A 25,822-nucleotide genomic window follows, 5' to 3' on the forward strand; every position below is an offset into this window, starting at 1 on the left:
CAGCAATCAACACTGCAGAATTTGCGTGGGTGATTCATTATTCTGCAGGCAAACTTGTAATATTTGTAGGTGGAAGCAAGAAGAAGAAATAGAACTGTAGGATGCCTTCGCAAGCCTGTTAATGAAGACACCTCCTTAAAAAGGGGAAATGCAAGTGTGATGCGAGCTGTATAAAGGAGCACTTGGAGCAGGGACCAGAAGTGAACTTGGTTCAGGTCTTCCCAGTCCCAAAATGCCACTCACATCATCTGGAAAAAGGTAACGCTCCCTCTTGCTCACTCACACACACAAAACATATTGCTTTCTATAAACAAATATTTCTGTTTTTTTCCTCTGCAAATAAGAATTAAGCCAAAGTAAATCTACCTCCTAAGCTTTCACTCATCATTCCTATTAGATGAATTTTGCATTTTATCTTAATGCCTTGGTTCCAATAAGAAGGATTAGGTTAAATGATCTATTCTTATGAAAAAACTTCATATATGGATTTCAAAAGGAGCACAAATTATAAAGGCAGTAAATGTCCAGTAAGGTATTCATTCTCATGGTAAGGTTATGCTACGTGCACCTTTAAGAGACACCCAACTAGGACTGTATCAAACCCTACATTGTTGAAGAAAGAACTTCAGATGATGTAGGTAAATAATGGCAAACAATGTTGGTTTTCACAAACAGATCTTCTATCAGCCAGATGTAACCCCTATTAGAATAGCTATATACAAACATAAAACCTCCCTACATCCTCATCTAAGTCCTGTCATATAGGCTAACAATTATTTCACAAGGTAACATTTAATAGTTGTGCTTGCTTGTGTTCCAGTGTCTCAGCTGATCCATGCAACTACTTGGAGGGCAGGTGGCAAGCACAAGACGACCCATTTACCCGAGGCCTTTACACACTGCTGCAGGGCACTTGTCAAATTATGCAATTTTTCCTCCACTTATCTCAAAATTTATGTTGGGAAGTCCCAGTAACTGCATTACTGCTGGAAAAGCTCAGACGTCAGCAGCATCACAGAGGCACCATATCTCAGAATCTCATTTGAAGTGAACTGGAAGACGACGTTATGTTAATCTGTTTCCTTTGTCTTCAAGCTATAAAACTTCAGGAACTTAGAATTGCTTTATACCCATGAAATCCAGAGAAGGAAAAGTGAACAAACTCCCAATCTTTTAAAACCATTATAATTTATACTGCATTTTTGGATTAAAACAAAAACCTCTAGAATTTGACTCTGAAGGGAGCCATAACACAGTAATGAGCTGCACTTGCTAATGTAAAGATTTGGAACTACAGCTCCATAATCTGTGCCAAAGAAGGAGGTACGTCCGTGCTTCCCCAAAAACACGTAAGCAGCATGAAATCACCTCAAAAGAACAAGTTCATGTGTGTTTACATCCAGCATTTTCCAGCTGATGCATTTTGCTGGACATCACTCAAAAGAACGATACATTACCCTCATCATCCTACTGGAATGCTAAGTCAGACAACTTCAATACAACTCTCAACTCTTTTCTTCCTTTTTCATTAGCACTGAAATTTGGATATCATGTACTTCCTTTTCTTTAATCAGGCTTATGATAGAAGCACACATGTATTCCCATGGCGTCAAGTACTCCCAAATGCCACTGGTACCAGATGGAAAGAAGAAGTGGACAGTCCAAAAGTCTTTTTTTTAAACAATTTCTCATTCATCTGTTTATCAGAAGTTTGCATTGAGAGCATAATAGCTATATTGGCTCACAGTTATCATTTTAACAAAAAATTAAGCAGTTCTTGTTCGCACTGTTTTCAAACTACTACCTCTTAAACTCTACCAGCGTGTCTTGAGTAATTGTGCATTACTCCAGCACATCACATTACTACAAAGGAGATAAGTACTACAGTACTATGCTATCTTCTAGATAAAATAGTTTCACATCACAACTGCCTAAATTTTGGCATCAACAAACTTTCCAACTTTTGTTTGGTTTTTAAGCTATTTCTTATGAAAAAAAAAAAAAAGTCTGTGGAATCACAGTTTGGCATAGAGAAGAGATTCATAGCTAGTTAAGCCCTAAGGAGTTTTCAGAAAAACGAATGGCAGAACAAAGGGGAGCTGCCAGCAGTAGAGATCTTAGTAATGGGAAAAGCTGGCATATCCTCTGCAGGCAGTGGGCCTGTTGGGGTTTTCAGCACAGCGTGCAGCAGTTAACACGACTGCTGGAGAGGAGAACCACAGCACATAATGCCTCCTGCAGAAACAGCAGCAAGAAAGATTTGTGGGAATGTCACGTGAAAGGAAACCCAGGAAAAAGGAAAAATTGAAGAAGAAACCACGTTTAGGGATGCAGACAAATCCACAGGCAATGGATCCTACGGAACAGACCCAGAACAGTACAGCAACTTTGTTGTCTTACTACTTTGTAGAAAGTTACTACGAGAGCTTCACACAGATCATCAACAAAAAAAAATGAGCAAAATGGTGGGCTGCACGAGATGTTTGTTTTCTTCAAGTCTTCAGAAAGTCTGATTTCTTAAACAACTACAATAAAATGCCTTTGGTGTATTTAGTTTTAAGCTTCAAGCACTCCAGAGGGAAAAGATGACCAACTGACCAGAAATAATCATCAACTTTATACACAGATTGCAAACACATTGTTCAGGGTTCAATGACATTACTACTTTTTAAACTTACTTAAGTATCATCTTCCAATGCAAAGTACCTCAACAACTTGAGCTCAGGCAGCAGACCACATATACTTTGTGTTTCTTTTAGATCTTTCATTCTTGAATATTTGAAAACATCATACAAGAAGAGTAAATCTATCGCTGCCAGGTAGCTTGAGAGGATAAGAATTACAGTGGCAAAGAGCTGCCCAGCAATACTCCTTTCCCCTGAAGTACCACACTGCTTCCTCCCTGGGCTGCCCAGTGGACTGGGGGGAAATTAGCACCATCAATCAGTGGTAGCTGAAGCTACCAGGAGAACGGAGTAAACACAGTGCAGACATCTATTTGCTGCTGCAAGGTGATGCTGCATTACATGAGCATGAGAAACGACAACTAGAGCAACAGAAGAATCCCACCTGCATCAACTTCTGAGTTGATGGCATATACCTAAATATAGGCAGAGTTGTTTATAACCAGTTACAGTGGAGAAGAGACAACCCTCTGCTGCCTTATGGAACTCCACGTTTGGGTGGGGAACATTCCCACCACCACCTCTGGGACTCCACAGCACAACTGCTAATATTCTGCAGCTGCCTTAGTCCTCAGCTAGTTCTTGTTTAAAACTGTAATAAGGAACTTCTTCAGTCCTTTAAAATCTGTTGTCTCTGAGGAATACTCGGAGAGATTGGAAGGCATACATAATTTGTGGGTAAATTATGAACAACCCAATCCTCTTTAACCGTCTTGGAATGGAAACACTTGGGTGACCCAAGGAGACATTTTCTGACACGGAGTAAGATTAAGAATTTGTCCTAACTCAGAACAACCAGAAGACAGGTAGTCATTAATTAAAAAAAAAGAGATAATTTCCATCCCCCTTCCTAATTTTAGATACAATTACTAATTCAGCAAGAGATATCATGTGATGCAGCCCAAGAATGTTTAATGATCTATCCTCCTTTAGGAAGAAGGATCGAGTGACAACAACTCCCCGCAGTGTGATGCCATCTGAACATTACGTATCCGTGTTTAAGGATACTGGGAACATGAAGAAGAAAATAGCAGTTTCCATTATGGATTTTCACACCGTGCCTAGTATTTACTGATCTGACATTGCGATAAGGCATGATTTGAGAACAGCTGCAAAGGAAAGTATAGTAAAGATCTAAAATAAGCTAAAAGGTAAAAGTCTAGTTGTAATGGTTTTCTGTTTTAAAATTGATGCTTATCAAATAGTGCTGCAGGCATAAAGAACCACAGAACATTCATAAAATGCTTTCTTTTATTGGCATTTGAGTCTTTTTCAACAGCAGTTAGCAGCTTGCTATCGCTGCTGTAAAACACACCTGCATTAACACAGATATTTTTACTAAGAATTAAGCAAACATTTAACTCATTAAATTGATTACAACAATAACACTGACATTTGTTTTCAGGAAACATTTTTTCTTTTAGATGCAGATACAGGCAACTAACATGGCCTAATGAAGAAGCATATCCATTTTCTCCTCTTAAAACATGAAGCAAGAAATCTAATAGAATCATTAGCTCTCATCTTCAATCACCTTTCACAATTTTGCACTGTTCATCCCAGTCACATGGAAAATAGGAACATAAAAGCAATTTATTCCAGGTCTTGTAAACTATTTTTCCAATACAGTACAAAGGTAGAATTAACCAATGTTAAGCTCTTTCAATTATGGGATGCTTTTGAAACTTAACAGTTATTTCTGGAAGCCTGGTTAAACCCCTTAGCGAAACCACACCTGTGTTTCTTGGGTATATTAGCACATCAAGATCGTTAACTACATTTTCTACTGCCTGAGAGAATGCAGTATTGCTCCTAGCTTGGATGTTTTTTCAATTATTTCCACAAACAACGAGGAATTTCCACATCAATCACTACACAAACCAACAAATTTATCCTACCTGTGAGATCAGTTCCTTCCGGAAAGATGAGGAGTTGTAGTGGCTCATGAATGTCACAGAAATAATGCAGCATTTTTTCAAAGTGACCCTTGTCATCTTCCCATTTTCTCTGAATGAAAATAAAGGCAGCAACCTGCATCGCCCAGCCTGTAGTTTAAAAATACACCTTTAGTAATATTTCATGGTCATTCTGCCACAGTGTCTGTTATTCCTAAATACTGTACAGATTGTGTCAGACGCAACATTTTATCTAAAATCAGCTAAAGCAGATGGAGCCCACGCAGCCAACATGCCTTCTGCAATCTGGACCTAATGAGTCTCAGATACTCAGATTATGAACGATATCCAGAGAGCTGAATCCTGGAAAGGGTTACGTGAATTAAGAAGGGAAATGCTTGGGATGCAGTCTCAGCAAATCCTGGCAAATTTCTAAACTGCATCTTGTTAAAAAACCTTTGTACACAAACCAATATGTTCACCACCAAATCTGATGTGCATCCCTGCACATACCGTGAGCCCACATCTTTAAGTAGCTGCCCATACAGCTTTTTCAGTACAGGCCATCCACATTTGAACAAATCATTTGCAGGAAAAAATAAAGATCAACTTTGAAATAATTAAAATGCGACTTCCACAGTTGAAATATGCTCTGTTCTGGCATTTAACCACCTTCTATTATTACAGCATGTTTTACTACAATAGTGCAAAGAGGAGATCTTTTCATACAAAATTATGTCAAATACCAAACGGTACCACAGCATTCAGTTATTCTAGGGGGCACCCCAACTGAAATTAAATTCTTCAAAACGGAGACAGCAAAGGAAAAAAGCCCTCTAAGCTGTAACAGAAATGCCTTCTCCCAGTCACAACTCCAAGGACACAGCAAGCTCCATCAGACAGAGTGCAAAACACATTTTAGGAAAGTTCTACAGCCATTTTGGTAAGTTCCTTCCACTCATTCTTACCATACTGTCTAAACTTTCTGTATGTTTTATGTACTCAAGTCAGTCCCCTTGAATTACTTTATGCAAAAACTGTACTGTGCTAAGCCATTTTATTGTTTGGTATCACACATCAGATCTAAATAACTCAGTCCTCAAGTTCTCAGCACAGCCTGTGGGTGGAAGGAAGGGAAGCAAGAAGCAGAAGAAGTGATCAGTCGGGAAGCACGCTGATATCGTCCCAGGTCAGCAGCTCCTCAGGAAATGTGATTTTGGTCCACAATAGAGAGGGACCATGGAAAAAAAAACACAAACCTGTCAGATTCCATTCTCTCCCTTGGATCTCTGCAAGGAGCACGAGGCTTTAAATTACATGAAAGCTTCCATAGTAAACTCTTTCCAGTGATCCTCCTCCAACATCACCAAGAACATCAAATTACACAACACTTGTAGCTAACAAGAAAGCTGCTTGGGTGACTTGTATTTTACTTGCTTAACATCCCTTAAAGCAGAAGATATCCAACATTTCCTCGTTCCTATCCTAAGTGGTGGTGTTATATACAGGCCATGAAAAATTAAACAGACAGTGATATAATGACAGTGTCAAGGAAGAAGGACAAAAGACAGAAATGAGTTGGGAGGCATCTAGCCTTTACAAATAATCACAGGTTTGATTTTATAATCTAAATATAACATTCAGTGTACTGGAAGGTTTTTTCTATATTTAAATGTGTATATAATTAGATAAAAAAGCCCTGACTGCTCCTACAAGAGCAGATTATCTAACAGTCAGACGACAGATAGCAAAGGATCCTGGTTTCCCTCCCTATTTTCTCCAGCACAGCACACCAGGCCAAACTATTCTGACTTCTATGAAAGTTGAACAATCTTCCACATTTGTTCAGCACTAAAGCCTCCAGTGGAGTGTGACATGAATGTGAATTCCTGCTTTCAGTCACAGTCCTGGTCCATACAACCAGTGATGGTGATGTCTGCTGTTTGCATGGCTCACCATTCTATTAGATTCACGAGAGGAAACGTGGCACAAGCTGGCCAACACATGTCTTTAAACAGAATGAAAACAGGCTCCTGCTTTGATTTCCATGCCACAGTCTGTCTGCATCATGCTGCTGGAAAAACAAGGCAGCACCAGTCTGAGACATGATGTGAGGTCCAAACGGGAGGACAAAGGAAGGTGGAGGAATTCAATATAGCATTGAGCAAAAGGAAAGATTTTGACAATAAGCAAGATCTAAAAATAAGCAGAAGGAAGTACCTTCTCATGTGCTGCCTGCAGGAAGAGATGCTGTTCAGCTGATTAAGTTTAGGACAAGATATTGTCTGACAAAAGTAATTACATTGTGCTTGCTTGCACAGTGGTTTTGGTCATCCAGAAGGTGCTGGGCAACAGGAATTTTCCAACCAAAGGCAGCATTTACTTGAACGGGGAAAAACCATTCTCTTTCTGTTTGCAGATTTTTGAGAAATGTTGGATTAGGAAAACATCTTGTAACATTCAACATTTACGATAACCAATACAGCTTGGAAAAGCATACAACAGTAGATCTCTTAATGAAACCTGCAAAATGGTTAGCAGCACAAAAGTTCTACTAGGTAGAATACCTAGCCACAGTGACATTTAAACTATTTTTTTTTTAGCTGAAAAAAAAATAAAATAAAAGATGAACCTTCAAATCTCTGAACAAGAGAAGTAAGATGTACCTAAGAGTTTCCTTACTACCTTGGGGATAAAGCAAATTACAGCTTATACAGGTTGAGTGTTTGCAGCACTGTATTAAAAATGCTAATAGCAACTACAAATCTTTATTTTAAGACTACACTTCTATCTCCCCCAAACCTTTGGTCTGCCAAGGGACATTTGCCACCAACAAGAACCATCCACATGACACACCAGTCACAGGAGAACTCTTCCCAGTAGGTTTCACTTATGCCAAGGATGTAGTAGCTCTGGGACTGAACCAAGACTTCTAGCTGCTCTTGCGTGTTCCTCATGCTGAGTACATTGGTGTAATAACATTTCCAATGCACTTCATGGTAACCAGCAATAGTATCCATGTATTTCCTACAACTGCTAAACTAAACCACACACACACATCCAATAAATGATTCAGAACTATAAAACTAAGAAGGAAAGTGTAAGGCCTAGCTATGGGGCCTCCTTACTCTACCCATTCATTTTCCCTCTTTTCTTCCATCAGATTTTTCACTGTTTTTCATATCAAGAGTTCTCTTGGTCAAATAAAAGCATTATTCAGTGAGTATATTCAATAGGGACATAGCCTTGCTCAGGCTTCTGACATAACAGTGAACCACATGTCTAGGCTTAGTAAGAGAAACCACTTGGAAGCTCATGATCATGCATACAAATCACAGGTCCAATCAGAGTTTGGTACTCCAAGTGTTTCACTGCATAAAATACAAGGCAACTAGCACGCAATTCTAAGTACTCCTTATTTTGCAGATCCTTATTTTGCAGATTTTGTAGGTATGGAAAACATGTCAGCACGCAGCAAATTACATTGGAAAACAGGGTTAGTGTTATTATACATACAAGGTTAAGTTTCAATCTTTATAGTGTGCTGAACAGATTTCTGAAAGTTCAATCAGACTCATTCATTTTACTGCACTTTTCTGGATAGTTTTATCTCTAATAGCTGAAAGCAAATTAAAAATCAGAAGTTTTTTTTCCACATAATGGTTTAAGTGCACAAACTAGGAAAGTAATTAAAGAAATGCTTCTTGAAATAGCCTTGCAATGCACGATTTCCACTCCTTGCAATTGTTTTTAACAACACTCATTAACAATAACATAGTTAATAGCGGTGTGAATTGAACTACCATCTGATTTGATGCATTCTTTGAGCAAATTAGAACTATAAAACTAGCTAAGAGATAAAATTCACGGATATCCATTCTAGCACTCCCAGCTCCATAGTGAAAAAGCTGATTCAGCTGTGTTAAAGTATCTATTTAACACTCGTATGCTTTCGCTATTACCTTGCCCTTTCAGATTTTGTATATTACTTTAATCTGCATCTGGTTTTTTGGTTATGTTTGTAGTCACATTCAGTTTACACTCAGATTTTATACAGGTATTTACTTCACATCCTGCTTATTACTTGGACCAAATAACAATCTATTACAACACATGTGAAACAAACCTTTTTTTCTTCAACGATTGAGTGAACAAATGGCGATGCTAGAAACACAGAATTGTAAGACAGGATCCAAATAGATGCACAGTATCTATCACAGTAAATACAAAGGTTTCTTTCAATATTCAATCCCTTAATCACGGTTCTGAAATATCCTATTTGGACATTTAACACTCAAATATTCATTCTGTATTTGCTAAATTGTATTATTTTTACTTAATACAGACAATCAGATGACCTATTAAATCTACAACTATATTAGTGCTATTTCCAAATAAACCTTGCACTAAAATGCTTTAGTTACTGTGAAGGAACATTAAACCTATTCAGTTACAACATCTATCTTAAAATAACATTTCAAATGTGATTTGATGCTCTGTATGAAATCGTTAATAACATAATTTGCAACTAAAGCAAAGGGTTAGCAGCTAGAATGGCAGAAAGGCTGCTTTTTCTAATGCTTTATAAAAATACAGCAACACAGTCAAATCGTGCATGTAAACTTAAGTATTCAAAAGGAATGTGAGAGATGGTTTTTCTCTTCACAATTCAATACTTCTTCCATTGGCTGGCATCTTCTTCAGATGCTCTACTTCCTTAAGGGAAGACTGCAAAAAGTAAAGACTACAGAAAGTACTGGCTGCCTAACCTGAAAGCAGAAGAGGGCATAATTAACTTTTCAAGCTGCATCTCTGCACTGGGTTCCACAAAGGTGAGCTTTCTCAGCCCACATTCGCAGTCAAGCTGGTGTCCAGTGCTGCCAGGTGAGAGTAGGACCAGCCAAGCTGAGATGGGCAGAGAAAGACCTTACCCCTAACTAACAGGGCCTGAAGAGTTGATCCATAGAGGTCCAGCAGCATAACCTAGTGATAACAGCAAAGGAATGTAAATCGGAAAAACATGCCATGCAAATTGTGCTGTATTTATTAGGTGAGCTCAAAGTAAACATTCTCTTCACCAACTGCTATTTGTACAACGGAGAGAATGAGAAAGGTTATAATCTGATCTCACTCTTTTGATGTTTCTCTGGGAGAGGCAAAGGTGGCAAAGAGAGACTGGAATTTTTATTATAGATAAAGGATAAGGAAAGTTTTAATGGAAATAGAACAGCATATATTTTTCCTGATAGAGTTGGGAGAATTTCTGCTGTATACATCTGAAAATATTCCTATGATTTGTTCACTGAGTAATCCAGTAAAAACTAGATCAAACTGGGGATAGGGAACCTAAGACTTTTTTCTTCCAACATGAAAAAGGCATGCAAAATTGCGAGCAAATTAAGTTACATTTTTGCTTCCAGGTATAATCGTTCCCTCACTCCTAATGCTGCTCCTCCAAGAAAGCCTTCCACATGTCTTTTTGTAAATAAATCATAGAATCGTAGAGCTTGGCAGGGACCTCTACAGATTATCAAGTCCAACATCTGCTACAGCAGCTCCCTACAGCAGGTTGCACAGGAAAGCATCCAGGCGGGTTTTGAGTATCCTCATAGAAGGAGACTCCACAGCCCCTCTGGACAGCCTGTTCCAGTGCTCTGCCAACCTCACAGGAAAGAAGCGTTTCCTCACGTCACACGGAACTTCCTCTGCTCCAGTTTGTGCCCACTGCCCTGTCACTGAGCACTACCAAAAAGAGCTGGCCCCATTTTCTTGACTCCTGCCCATTAAGTATTTATGAGCATTTATAAGATCTCCTCCCAGTCTATTTCAGGCTGAACAGATCCAAGTCTCCCAGGCTTTCCTCACAAGGGAGACGCTCCAGGCCCCTGGCCATTTTGTGGCCCTCCACCAGACTTTCTCTAGAATTCCTTCTCTTTCTTGACCTGGGGAGACCAGAAGTGGACACAGTACTCCAGATGTGGTCTCACCAGGGCACTATAGGATGGGCAGGATCACCTCCCTCGACCTGCTTGCTACGCTCTTTTTAACACGCCCCAGGACTCAATGGGCCTTCTTGGCCACCAGGACACACTGCTAGCTCATGCCAACCTGTTGTCCGCCACAACTCCCAGGTCCTCATCTCCATCAGGTCATCATAATGAGCAACTCCACTACCATGTCCCACCACATCTCCTTGACTGCAGTGAGGTCGTGATCCTCCGGCTACACACTGAGCTCTAAATCTTTCTGATCATTCTTCCTGCTACATGCATTGGTATCCAGTCACTTCAGAGAAGAAAAGAGAGTAGAGGTTGCAGCGATCTCCAGAGGAATGCAAGAGGATCTCCCACTGCCACACACACCCGTGAATAATAACTGTGCTTTCCATTAGAGAGCATACTCTCTAAATTCCACTTTCAAAATCACCTAGGATAAAAACTAGAAAGTAATTAAGTCTGGCAGCTCATAATTGAATTTCCACAAGACAAGATGCCACATCTGAAAACTCTAATTTCAGACTATATTATCATAACAAAGATAGCTGAAACATGAGCTATACTAGAAAGTTCAATAGGTTATAGTTTTAATTTTTAAAACCAGTACGCTCTGTTGATAAGAATGTGAATGCCAATCCACTGTAACCTGAACAAAGATGCTTTATGCTGAAGTATTTACAATCTCACCTATAGAAGCAGCTGCAAGTAGCACAAGCACTTTGCCAATACGAATGTGTACAGATTCCTTGCAGTGTTCCGCTGTAACTGTACTTTGGTTAACTGATAGTATTTTGTAAGGTTAGCTACACCAATATTTTACTTCAAGATAGCTGATCCATCACATACATACAACTGACTGTATGTACGCTCTTAGCCCATGGCAAAGGCAGGATAATTGGAGCTGTTTTGTCCTGCTTCATTGAAAACTTAGATGGCTCAAATTCTTTGAATTTGCTTCAGGCTAAGCTCACACACATGGACAGCTATAATGGATCCAATGACATGAAGGAGAATACTGGTGGGGCTAAGCCTAGTGCTGCAATAAATCACAAATCCTCTTCTTCCCTGGTAGTTAACAAAACAAGGCTCAAGTTAGATTTGGCCCTTTGAGAGTTACAAACTTGAGTGAACAGACAAGTGGTAAATAACCAAAAAGCTCCTTCATCCTACAGTCTATGTAAGAGCAATATTAGCCATACAATTACTTGTATACACAGATGAAGATCTGGGCAGAGTTAGTCAGTTAACTCAGATCTTAACTACTCTAGATTTGCCAGTTTTGCTTATTTTATTGGTTGTTTTTTTTTTTTTCCTTTATCGCCTTGACGTTTTCTGCCACAATACACTCCAGGCTCAGCAAACAGTTTTTAAAACGTTAAGTCTTCAAGATCTGTCCATCAGCGGTGCTTAAAGCACCTTCATACTTTCCATTTGTGCACTCAGATACTATGTTATCTTTTCCATTCCGTTAAGCAAAACCAGAATGAACATTATCTCACACAGCAGCCATGAATTGTTGTGTTACCCCTAGTTACCCTCTCATTTTTCCACCCATTTCTGAGAGCGATCAAATGTAATGAAAAACTAATTGATTTTTGTTGGACAAATGCTGAGGCACATTTAGGCACTAAAATCGATGTATGACTGCAAGCCCACCAGGAGTTAAAAATCCTACAACAATGAGCACATCCAAATTGCCAATCACTGAAATACATCTCTAGTTCCAGTTCCTTTGAAATTCATGTCAAATCAAGGCTTGTACAAATGAAACTACGAAGAAAACATGAAAAGGTGCAACTAACTCATCACTTAGTCATTACCTGGTCATCTGACATTACTGTGTATGCTCCTTGGAACCTATCTGGACATTATGTATTCCACAGCGTATGTTGAACACAAGAGCATCACCACCTCTATCACTTCCTCTGCTACTTTTTTTAATGGAAAATATAAATTGTGCGTATCTATAATTGTACAAAAGTCCTATCTTGTCAGCTGTGCAGGAAACTGACAACGCTATTAGAAATTCTCCTTGAAAACTGACATTGCAGAGTATGTCAGTAATTGCTGATGATGTCATATGAGAAACTGCAGCAACAGCTCAGAGCAGAGCAGCGCTCTCCTGAGACTCCAGCCTGGGCAAGTTGTACTGAAATGCTGCAAGAATGTTTCTGAAATTTAATACCACTTTTCAAAAACTTTACTGCACACAATTCATCAAGCCAAAGGTACAGTTCCAGGAAAGAAGGTCCATCTGTTTTTCTGCTGGGTTTCTTTATTTAAGGCTCACATTTAATCAAGTTAAAGTTTTTGGATATATTGGAATGCAAAGAATTAATAACTTAACAACTAGATAAGTGACTCTATGCTTCTCCTTGAAATACTCTCTTCTGATTTTAATTATAACTAACTGGAAAGAATTGCCAACTTGCAATATAGACTTATTAAATACGATACCTTTACACTTTTCACCTACAAAGGAGGTGACAAGGACTCTGGATCTATTTCCATTCACAGCCTTGCTCTACCTACCATTTATATCACTTGGAGCAGGAGAATCTCATACATACCTTAATGATCAATACATAATGTATTGAACCATAGCTGCAGTGCACTGAAACTGTCCACCTGATTTTTAAGCTATGTTCTGGCCTTAAAACTTATAAAATGAGCAAAATGTTTATGTAAAAACCACAGAACACACTTCAACAAACAACATCTGGCAAATGCCTACTGAAGGTCTATCACATAACGCAGCAGTGCCACTAGAGGTAAATAGAAGAAACTCCACTTTTACTGCAGGGTTGTTCTTTATGGACACCATTCTCTGCATCAACATCCACCCCAAACGTAATTTCATAATGAAATCTTTTGTCAAACTTCATTTAATCCAAGAGTCTCACCATTCAGTTGCCATCTATTGGGAATACTTCATTTTTGCAAGAATCTGCTACCCCAAATACAGGCTGACTGAACAGAGATTTGAATTTCTAAGGCCTCTTTTTAGGTATACTGCAATTGAATAGATGCTTATCATTCATGACTTAGACTATCAAATTATGGCTTGAGTCAAGGATGTGGTTTGGCTGAATTTCCTCCTGTGATAAATCAGATTAATAGTTTACTAAAAATTAAGCTAAAATATCAACGCTGCAATCAAAATTACTCAAAGCACATATACTGCAGAGGATATTTAAGGATCTGGCACGTAACTAGCAGTTCATAACACTACAGATCCAGGCATCCACTCTACTGCCAGGAACTGTCATCCCATAACAAGAACAAAAGAAGTGTCTGTTTGTACCACCCCAACCATCGCAGTTAACAATATGGAGTACAAATCCAGAATGCCAGCAGTAGCTTAAGCACCTAAGTCAGAACTCTGAACCAAGATGTTATTGTGAGCAGGTAAGATTGCTACAACCGTGTTTGCCAGAGCTCATTCATCACATCTCTTAGATATGCTAAGTTTATGTTCTGCGGACTGAAAAACTTCTGAGCAGCTAGAGGCATTTTCAGGAGCAAACTTTTGCCAGGCACACATAACATCCCAGACTCGAGCTGACCTTCGAGTTTTATTAAAGGCATTCTAATACTAAGCAGGCACACGTATGCTTAGTTACAAAAAAAAAAAAACAACAACCCAAAAACACGCTTCTTTTGAAGATTAATCTATCAGACTTGCAGAGCATTATCCTGGATTCCATCTTCCAATATTTCCTTTAAAAGCTGCATGTGCAGCCGATTCCAAGACTTCAAAACATCTCCACTGTGTTCTGAAAACATTTATCTAAATACGTATTTTCTCATTTCCTGTAATGCTAGAGGAGATGTCTTTTGTCAAGTAAAACTGACCATGTTTGAATATTAGGAAAAAAAGGGGGTTACCTAGTTGCAGCTTTTACTTAGGACTAAATACCCAGCAAGCGAATGCAGCATAAGCACAACAGTATGAGAGTTCCTCCTTATGGAATGCTGCCAGAATTATCTGTTCAGATAAATGACCTGACAAAAAGCAACCATAAATAAGGTTACTCTTTCAACATGATAAAGTTGACTCATGTTCTGCCCAAGCTGGTTTTGTATAAAACAGCAAATAAATCTAAGAGATAAATATAATGCAAAAGGGATGCTTTTATTTCAGATAAGTTTGTTGATTTGTTCAGAAACCACTTAGGCAGCAATTTTTGGCATATCTAAAATGGTTTCTCTGAGTATGTGCAACTCAGATGCGCTCCCATCTTACGCCACTATAAATACTGATTATTTCACGTCCCACCAAAGCTAAAGTGTTGAAAAAGACCATGAAGAATTTTAAAATCTTCTCTGAAATTATCAAATTTACAACTTGAAATTTACTTTCAGTGAAAAAAGTAGCAATATTTTTACAAATAAATGCTTAAGCATGCAGTCCAGGGATCCCTTTGAAGACAAAGGATCTTGTATACTACGTATATTTAAGAGAAGATTTTTTTTTCTTTTAAACTGAAATAGAATTCAAACTTGGGCATAAACAATGCTGTACAAAAGAATTTCTGAACAGATCTTCCCTTCCAATTAAAACATTTAGAGACCTACCAAATCCTGGAATGCTTTTGAGACTGGATTTGAGACAGATTTTTTCAAGTCTGAGGTAGCTGTATCGCAGCAGGCAGTTCCACAGGAACATCCAGTCCATTCGTGTGCGATGGTTCATGATAATGACACTCCTTTCTCCAGGAACAAATCCATCACCAGTGACAACCACCTTGGCACCAAACACCATCTCCAGCAAAGCCTACAAATAATACATCTAATTTTATGACTTTACTCACCGAAGAAAAACAACAGTCTATCATCAATACAAATTAATCTCAGTGACATCACTTCATTTGTTCACGCTCACTATCACTGGTAAACAAATTTGTTTCCTAATAAAAAAACAGCTTTTCAACAAGGATCAAGATTGTGACACTATCAGTACTCAGCTATATTTCATCACAGCAAGAAATTACAGTCCCTATATTCTCTTCACTGATAATTATTGCTTACCTCCTCATTTCACTGCATTTAGTAAAGGAGAAAAGGGTAAAATATTAGAAGATGATTGCAACCCTTCAAAACATACAGAACAAAAAAAAAAAACCACAATCTGATATGTAACAAACCTTCATTTATGTCACAAGATATGCATTTCTGAGCACCAATACAGTATCTTATTCCAGAAAAACAAATCTTAAAAGGAGAGGAACAAAGTCCCTTGATTTCTGGAGAAGAGATGAAGGGAGAGACCTTATGCACATCACCTTTCTACAGGAAGAGCTCAAAGAAGAGACCCCCAGCTACAAAGTTGATGCAATGTGAGGACAACTTTATCTCTAAAGGAATTCCTTCTTTTCGACCTGAGACCATTTGTCTAATATAACTAGATGAACTAAATTCTACGAGGATTAAGTAAGAGAATAGCGAAGGTCAGCAGCGCATACCATACAGTAAGTAATTTCTGTAATTAGATAGCTGGAGCACAGTTGGAAGCAGAAGTTTATAAGAAGAGTCATTTAGGAATCTCTGCAATTTAAAAGAACCTTTTGCTTGTTAGTGTTTCACCCACCCTTCTCAGATCAGCATTTGACAATGAATAAAGATAACATGAAAAGACCTTTTCAAGAGTACAAACAACACACAGCAGTAATTTATCTATACATTAAGCTGTAGAAGAGAGGGACTGTAAACAGGAATACAGCCAACATTCACTGAGCTGAAGTGTTACCCATCATAGATGGTCAAGAAAGTTACGGTCTGTTTAAAAAAACAAATTATTGAAAAAAGCATTAGTAAGCGAAATGAACAGTTACTCAGACTGTAACTTACCACTGGAAGTGTGAGCCACGTGGCCACAATGCGGTCGGTGATCCAGCGATACCAGGCCGGGGAGATAAACATTAAAGGTAGAAAAGGACCAAGCATGAAAATACTTCCAAAAAAACTTCCCAAAAACAGTGCAACTACGAAGTATATTCCTTTCCATGACACCATGGCTCTGAAAAAGAAAGTCGGCAATACGTTAGAGAGGCAAAGTAATTATAGAACTCTTCAGACCTGTAGGTTCAGTCTGAGGTAGCATTCCTCCTTCTCTTCATAGCTAACAACACAAAATGACAGTAAAAGCAAAAAGCAAACTAAGCGTTCTACCTCACAAGTAGCTTTTGGAGAACAACTACATAAACACAGTAATCTGTAAGACACACTAGCATAAGGGTCAAAAAGTACCAGCTACAACATAATTTCCACCACTTACTGCAATATGCAGTTCCATTCTGAAATCTTAAGAAGGCTATTTTTAACATGGGAAGGCACAGAAGACGCCTTACTGTGAAACAGTTTAGCTTGGAAGGGTCCTTAAAGCCCACCCAGCCCTACTCCTGCCCAGGGCAGGGCTACCCCCAACCAGGGCCCAACCAGCCTGGTCTTGGGCACCTCCAGTAATGGGGCAGCCCCAGCTCTGTGGGCAACCACCACCCTCTTAATAATTTCCACCTCGCATCCAATCTAATTCTCCACTTATAGCTTAAAGCCATTCTCCCTTCTCCTATCACTATCAGACCATGTAAAAAGTCCTCTTGCTCCTCAGTTTCCGTCAAGTACTGGAAGGCTGCAATGAGGGCTCCCCAGAGCCTTCTGCAGGCAGAACAAGTCAGCTCCCTCTGCCTTTCTTCACAAGAGAGGCATTGCAGCTCTTTGATCATCTTCAGAGCCCCTGTTCCAACTGTTCCTAGTCCTTCCTGTACTGGGGACCCCAGAGCTGAACACAGTGCAGCAGGTAGGGCCTCAAAGGAATGGAGTAGAGGAGGACAATCACCTCCCTCACTCTGCTGGCCACACTTCTTTTGAAAGCAGCCCAGGATACAGTAGGCTTTCTGAGCTGCAAGCACACACTGCCAGCCCATGTGCCATTTTTCATCAATAAACATCTCCAGCTCCCATCTCCACAGAGATGTTCTCAATTCATTCTCCATCCAGCCTATATTTGTGCTTGGGATTGCCCTGAGCTAGATGCAGCACTTTGCACTTGGCCTAGCTGAACTTCGTGAAGTTTATATGGGCCCACCTCTCCAGCCTGGCCAGGTTCCTCCTCTCCATTGTGCTGTCTACATCACAAAGCTTGGTGCTGCCAGCAAACCTGCTGTGGATGCACCCAGTCCCACTGTTTGCATCGCCAAAGATGTTGTATGATATAGGTCCCAATACCAATGAGATATTTGACATTAGTAAAGTACAAACATTAGCAATTTCTAAAGATAAGGAACTTTGCTTTTTTACTTCTCCATCTTGTTTCTTCCTTCTAAGCCCATAATTACAGAAGTTTGCCTTACTGTCTAACCAGGGTCAATGTCTGACCTTCAGAAACTATTTGAACTTACAACTGATCAGTCATTCTGAGCAAGATCTTCTTTTTCAACGCAACAGAGCAGGCAAGCAGCATCTGCAGTCTCCCAGCTCACTCTTAGTGCATTTCTGACTCTTTGAAGTCTGCTGTACTTCCACTGTCCTTCTCAGTTATTTTCCAAAAAGCCAATAGCTGTTGCTTGAGAAAGTCACTGAGACTTGAAGTAATTCAGTGCCCATGCTAGCTGCTAGACTGCCTTATTATAAATGCACAACACATAGAGCTTCTGAATGCATTATGGCAGAACACGCAGCGATCCTCCAAGCAACTGTAATAGCTGTGAGCTTTCATAATTTAGCAACTACTATCAGTTATGACAAAGCAGATGTGGAAATATCAGTTCTTTAAATTAGGGCCTAAATATAGACTGTTTTCAACTATTTACGGCTCAGCCAATTGTTTATAAAATGAAAGGTTAAGTAGAAGTCACTTTCCAGTCACTTCACTGAATTCTTGTTTCGACAGGCTATTTTAGAAATTGTAAGAGCTCAGATGGACAGGACTTCAAAAGAAGAAAAACAGGAAGCTGGTGTTCTTAATTGGAAGTCAGCAATGGAAAAGTAATCCATTAAGACTTGTGTACTCTAAGATTTAATCCATTAAGACTTGTGTACATTCGTGATTTATCTCAAGCTTGTTTTGTGCCACGTCCATAGCAATATTGTTTCCACAGCAAAGTACTCCAAAGTCAAAAACCGCATCCCGATTGTCACTAGCACAGAAACCTGCTTCTTCTACTTGACACTGATAACTCACAAAACAGCATTTGGGGATAATTTTATGTTTAAACAGCTTCATCATGTGCATTTTTGAAGGAAGGCTGAGAGCAGAGACCATACAGATTTGTCAACACATGAAGGAAACAAAGTTGTACCAAACTTGATTTCTGCAGCATGGCAAGAAGAGTAACACTAAACGTTAACTACGATAGCTGTATCAGAAAGATTTTGGAAAGAGTAGAATTTGAAGTTGTTTAAAAAACTACACACTGTTTACATTCTGGAGTGCACAGCCCTCTTTTTGTTGCAAGAAGCAAGGCATGAAGAACCAGCCGGTCACATCTGCACACATTAAGTAGGATTTATTTTAACATATCAAAGGGTCCTTGAAGAGCACTGCGCCAACTGCTCTACATGCTTTCTTGTATGTGGTACAACAGTGAAGGAAGGAAGGCTGAAACAAACATAGCTGAGGGCAAAAGAAACCCAGAGAATAAAAGAAATAGCAACACGCAAAGGAAAGCACTAATTGTAGCAGGTCTAGAAACACTCTTCCTAAAATTCCCAGATTTGAGTCCTGCAAAAGGGAACAGATAGCATTAAAATTCAATATCACTGATCTGATCAGGCACATGCACTTTTTGAGGAACAAACACAGCAAAACAACTGAAAACAGCTTTCCAACCCACTAGCAGCACAAGCACAGCACTTGGTCAGCTTCAGCCAGCTGCAGCAGTTCTCTTGGAGGCTGCTCAGAGCCACCACTCAGCACAGCAGGCACGCACACATCTGTCTGGCACCCCGGCCCCAGGACACAGCTGGCAGCACCCAGATACCCACAGTTTTCCTAAGAGAAGGCACTGCTCTGCCATCCTCCCAAAGTCTTTTTGAAAGCAATCTAGGTCACTTGCTTGCAGACTGAGCTTTTCAGTTTACATTATTCCTTCCCTCAAATTATAGCACGGAGCCAAATATTTAAGAAAAATCCTTTCTGTATTTTATATAGAAGACTGTCTTGTAAACATAATTTCTTTTTTTTTCAAGATTGAAGTATGTGAGCTGTGGTAAAGACTTGGGGAAGTTCTGAAGTTTCCCTTCTTTCACCTGCACTCCAGCAGCATTTTGTTCATTATAACAGTATATAAATATATACTGCATCCCACTGGGATGAACACTGCCATGCTTATTCCTAAATACAGAAGATCATAAAAACCACAGAATCATTTCAGTTAGAAGGAACCTTTAAATATCATCTAGTGCAACTCCCCCTGAAATGAACAGGGACACCCACAGCTAGAAGAAAGATAACATGTGTTTTTGTCATTCATCTCTTGCAGGTACATTTTGAAACTGTGATACATACTGCATTTTGTTCATTACGTATGTAAATAAAACATATTACCTTCACACTTGCACACACGCATTCATGTAGAATAATGGATAGAGCTTGCCATTCACTAACTTCCAGCACAATGAAGTACATACCATGAAAGCACACATGAGAAACAGAAAAACAGCTCCTAATGAATTCAAGCAGAACTGCAAAGAAAGAACCCTGTGCTAAGGTGAAGAACAGCAGAGCGTAACCATCCAGCTGGCCTCCTGCACGCAGCAGTCAGCAAGACCATTTTAGTAACCAGGTGACATTGTTAACGCTCCCAGTTCATTTGCTCTTGTTTGTGGGTACACATGATGGAATTACAGCCTGGACAACAGGTTACGTGATTAAAAACGCTCCTTCAGAATGACCTCCCTCAACCTACTGGTCACGATTCTCTTCATGTGACCAAGAACACGGTTTGCCTGGGCTGTGAGTGCACACTGCTGGCTCACACCGAGTCTTTCATCAACCAACGCCCTCAAATCCTTCTCCTGAGGGTTTCCCTCATGCCATTCTCCATTCAGTCTATATTAGTGCTTGGGACTGCACCAGCCCAGGAGTATGATAACTCTACTCCTATCTCACACCTAGCTTGGAACCAGAGTGTTCTTGTACACACACATCACCTACCCTAAGTCTAGCATATGCATTTAATGAAAAATGCAAAAGTACACACCAAGAGTTTCAAAACATGATTGCAAAAGCAACCACACTGGAAAGGTACCTCATGAGAACTTGTACAAATGGCCTGATGCAAAAGTGAAAATCTGAAAACAGAGAAAACCCAGAGCTGATTCATTTGAGAGATGAGATACCCAAGAAATCAATCAAACAATTACATGGAAAGTCTGAGCAACAGAAACCAAGCATTTTCAAAGTACAAAAGTACTTCCTTATTGCTGTTGACAACTCTCTCTTCCTATAGCAGTAGTTAGCCCTGGATTTGGAATACATAAAGACTTCTGTCCATTTTAGAGCCACTCTCTGTTGGAGCTCTATCAGAGCTGCGGGAAGATGGTCAAAACTATTTTGAGACTCAGGCTCAAAGCTGCAAACAGAAAGACAGCATCCACGTTCTGGGTTTAGAGCTCTTCATCTGTTTTGTGGCAGAACTCCAAGTTATCGAGATACTCTTCGTGTTCTTGTCGCCATAGCAGAAGGAAAACACGCGCTGTCTCCAGGTAACAGGAAACAGTAATTCTTAAAATACAGTTTTTGTTTTACATTTTAGTTAATTCTAAAAATTCTTGGCTACGATGGGATAAATTATTTCCCAAAGCAGCTGCATTTCTGTCAAGCTCATCTTAATTAAAATATTTTCTTGAATTTATTTCACAATTCCATGCAGTTTTTGCATAGTAACATAAAGTAGAGGCATCTTCCTGTGATCATATTCTGATTCAGTTCATTTATCATCTTTATGATTTTATTTAAGATATAGATGGAAAGACAAACCATGGCTTATTATGATGTTTTCAGAAGGCCTTAAATAGGATCTGTGAATTTGCTGTAGAGATCATGCTCTTAAGTTTTTCTTCCCAACTCTTTCTATGGCTTAGAAGTGTGCAAAAGATGCACACAAATATATCTGTTTAGAAACAAGAAGGTTCCTCTGAAGTTAAAGCTTGAAGTCTCACAGTAGTAGACTCAACACATGCTTCACATTTCCTGAACAGTTTCAGGACAATTTGAGTTTCTTGTACAGTTTAGTTGTCTTCCAAATCCAATTAAAAAACAAACAAACAAGATTTAGCCCACACTACTGAACTGGAATCATAGAGTCATTAAGGCTGGAAAAGACCACCAAGTCCAATCCCATCCCATCCCCATCACACCCTGACATTGTCCCTCAGTGCCATGTCTCCATGGTTATTGAACACCTCCAAGGCAGTGACTTCACCTCCTCACCAGGCAGCCTGTACCACCGCCTCACTGCTCCTTCTGAGACGTTTTTCCTAATATCCAACCCGAATCTTCCCTGGCACAACTTAAGGCCATTCCCTCTTACCCTATCACTGCTACTGGGAGAAGAGGCCGACCCCCACCTTCACTGCAATCCCCTTAAACAATATTACAAAATACTACCTGACAGGGCCAGCTTCCTGATAACGAGAGCAATTTTCAAGTGTTTAGCATTATGCGGTCAACAAATCAGGGTTTATTACAGCACCAAAATAAATGGCAAATAAAACAATGCTGCGTGGTTTCTAGTCGGTATGGTCCCCTTCAATAGCCACGGGCAATAAAACTGCTTGTTCAGTAGTCTTTATGAGCTGAATGAGGAATACCAGGCACTCAGTTTAATTTTTTTTTTCAGTCAATTACCAGTGGAAAACGTAAACACGACTTTCAATTAAAATTGAGCAGAACCTCATACAGTCTTTCTCCAATGCACTCACAAAGAAAAATGCTCCCAAGTCAGAAGATAGGTTTTTAAAACCTTTCACCTAAGTAAAGTGAATTGGTCGTCTTAATGATGCAATTTGTTCATATCCTTAGACCAGTGAACACACAAACAGAACTGCCTGGAAAGGAGAGCATGCAGACAGAAAACCCTTCCCAGCTTTCAAGGCAAACAACACAGGGGTCCCAGCAGCCCCTGCCCAGGTGGGCCAAGTGACAGACCACCGGGTAGGCAGAGAAACTGGAATGGAAATGACACGTCCTAGCAGAATGCCTCCTGCCCAACAGATTGCCTTTTCTATTACAGCGTTTTACAGCTTTTCTCGTAACAGTTCAGTGGAAATTTTCACCAATTCTTGCACTCAGAGCAAGAAATGAGTTTCTACACAGTGCTATCTTAAAAAGAAAGTTGCTTACAGTTATCTGTTGTAGACTGACTCGGTCTTATTTTTCAGATCCACAACTCACCCCGTCTCCGATCACATAACTTCTCACTTGTCCCTCTGTTAAAAGAACTTCAGAAACAACAGAAGTTTGAAGAAGCTGAATTATTATATTATGTATATTTATAATAATAATTATTATAGACATCCCCTCTAATTAGTAGCACATAAGATACATGCAAGAAGCCCCATCAGTTTCCACACATCCATTTATGAACCACATTTTATTTCTCATGCCTCTCGAGTCTTCAGTGTTATAAGGAACATACGCATATGGCACAGATCAACACCATATGTGAGGAAATGGGCACTTGACTGTTAAAACTATTTCCCTTTTACTCAGTTCCTGCCTTTAAAAAACCTTCAGGAGATTTAATATATGCACCATAAAATGATATAGGAGAGGACAATAAAAGATAATTACGATCACAAACCGCATCCCTGACTCTCTCCAACAATAATATACACAAATAAAAAGCACAATAATTAATCAGTAATTTCCATAAATACTATTGATAAAATATGACTGCTGGTGTGCACCTTACCATTTATTATCTCTTTTATTTGCACAGACTTAATCTGACTATCACACTTCAATAAAAGATGTAATGGAGTATTTGATTTGCTCCAAGTAATCGTGCCTTTCCAAATGCAAAAAACCTGGCTGAGATTCTCTGCAGCACAGCCCTTAGATGCTGCAAGCAGATAATTCACTCAAGGTACAGACATCAAATCGGGCTGATGATTTTTCACTGTAGTTCACTGTAGCACTATTTCCACTGTTGCTCTAGACAACCACGAAGGCAGCAAAGCTTGAACGAGAACACCAACAAAGGTACTTATAAATAGTTTGTAAGAGGGCATCAAGTGACAGCTATGGCTATTTCCAGGAAAAAAAAATTGGAAAAAGAAGTAACTTTAAATCTTCACTATATTCAGAAAATCAAGTATAATCGACAGGTTGGGCTGCTGCAGGAATAACCAAGCTGGCCAATTTTGATAGATAAGAAATCCACCCGAAAATGTTGAAAAAAGTGTTCCTCTTTGAAACTGGAGATGTTACAATCAAAGTGTTAAATCAAATGATCTTCCCTGTGTAACAGCATCTCAACACTCCAGTTCACAGCTATTCTTAGCGAGAGGCATTCTTAATTTCAGAAGTAGCTGTTCAGCAGTAACACCACCAACTGGGGAACAGAAATCAAGTTCTGCAAGCAATAGAAAGGAGAGCCTAAGACAAAACTGGCAGCGCATTCCATGGGGGATCCGACACTGCCACTGGAATTAACCAACGTCACCCCCTGAGAACAGTAAAAGCACTTCAGGGTTATTCATATCTGCTGCAACAGAGCCTCAACACACACTCATTAGAATTTGCATTTCCAAGGCTCTAAAACCTTTGCTGTGCCCACCATTTCCAACTGTTAGCTCAGTTTGCTCACAGAAGAGTAAGGCACCACTTCCTTCTCTCTAAGGATACATCCTTAACTCAAACAGAACTTTCTCATTGGGTTAAGAACACTGAAGAGAAACAGGAGACAAATATGTGAACAAAATCCAAAGAGCCTCTTTCACAAGCTGTATAAACTACCAGCCATCACCAGGTCAGTAACAGCGTGACAAAAAACCCACACCAACTCACATTGTTCTGAACAGATCGGTTCTGGAAACAAAGGGGGAATGTAAAGGCAAGCTCTCAGGCCTTCAGCAAGGTATCCAGCTTGGAGAAGGTTCCAGTGACAGCTTTTGTAGTCATCCTCTGTAAAATCTTTGTGCTTTAGAACAGAACGTATTAACTCAAATAATTCCTGCTTTTCCAGTTACTGTGTATGCTACAAATACAAGTTGCAAAAAGTGAACTTGACTCTGATGTATACTTAGCATTATTTATGCTATGAGAGCCGCCACCTATAAAACAACTTCAACTGCCAAATTCCTTCATTTCCTGGCAGCATGTTACAGGCTATAAAACTTCAGCAGGGCCAGCCCCAGCCATCCCAATGGCAAACACCAAGGCCTCACCCAGACTCAGCAGTGAAGTCAGCTCCACTGAAGACTTACCTTCATTTCCCTATGCTTTAAAGCATCCTGACTAAACAGTACAATCACAGAAGATGGTTTGCGTTGGAAAGGACCCAAAAGCCCACCCAGCCCCAACCCCTGCCATGGGCAGGGCTGCCCCAACCAGCTCAGAGTTTGTCAGAGTCCATCCAACCTGGCCTTGGGCACCTCCAGGGATGGGGCAGCACAGCTCTGGGCAGCAGTGCCAGGGTCTCACCGCCTTCTGAATGAAGAATTTCTGCCTAACATCTAACCTAAGTTTCCCCTCTTAATTTTAAAGCCATTCTTCCTTGTCCTACCACTATATCCCCTATTGCTCTCCTCCTGCTTATAAACACCTTTTAAATACTTTTAGGACGTTTAGCCCTTATGTAAGAGATGAAGAACTGTGCCTACAGACAGATTTATGCCTTCCTCTCTCTCTTTTTTTTTTTTTTTTGAATAATAAATTGCTATTATCAATCACATAGAACTCTGCCAAATCTTTCAGTCTGTGCTACTGCCTCAGGCTTTTTTTTTTATTAAATATATTTCCAAGACAAATATCAACAAAAAAACACATTCATAATCAATGTTAATCATGTTCTAGCCACATAAATGGAAAATTCCATGCAACAGAGAACTTAGCAGTGCCACCTTTGTATCAAGAATACGTAGCACGTGGAAGCATACTTAAGCATCAGCAAATATTACATGTTTCTAATAACTTTAAAATCCACGAAAATTGTAATTTTCTGTTCAGTTTGCTTGCAGGCTGGCTGCTTTTCAAGGTAAGCACAACAGAAAAAACAGATCAGTTACCTGGCAGGCTTGA

General features: G+C 39.6%; 1 protein-coding gene across 6 annotated transcripts in view; it reads right to left on the bottom strand.

The window, feature by feature from the left end:
• LCLAT1 (lysocardiolipin acyltransferase 1) overlaps positions 1-25,822 on the bottom strand; it is a 106,276-nt gene that overhangs the window by 51,498 nt on the left and 28,956 nt on the right. For 4 of the 6 annotated variants that reach the window (XM_042810038.1, XM_042810068.1, XM_042810059.1 and 1 more), the window contains exons 2-4: positions 16,426-16,594; positions 15,154-15,352; positions 4,583-4,729 (exon numbers count right to left, since the gene is read on the bottom strand). In XM_042810038.1, coding sequence (XP_042665972.1) covers positions 4,583-4,729; positions 15,154-15,352; positions 16,426-16,590 — 511 coding nt within the window. In that variant the 5' untranslated portion in view covers positions 16,591-16,594. Of the gene's footprint in view, positions 1-4,582; positions 4,730-15,153; positions 15,353-16,425; positions 16,595-22,921; positions 23,020-25,822 lie in introns of those variants that run through there. The other 2 variants (XM_042810048.1, XM_042810030.1) reach the window with 2 other exon arrangements.

The sequence above is a fragment of the Centrocercus urophasianus genome, unplaced genomic scaffold (assembly GCF_019232065.1).
Source record: "Centrocercus urophasianus isolate 14NV4802_14NV808 unplaced genomic scaffold, USGS_Curo_1.0 seq_10, whole genome shotgun sequence".
Classification (NCBI taxonomy): domain Eukaryota; kingdom Metazoa; phylum Chordata; class Aves; order Galliformes; family Phasianidae; genus Centrocercus; species Centrocercus urophasianus.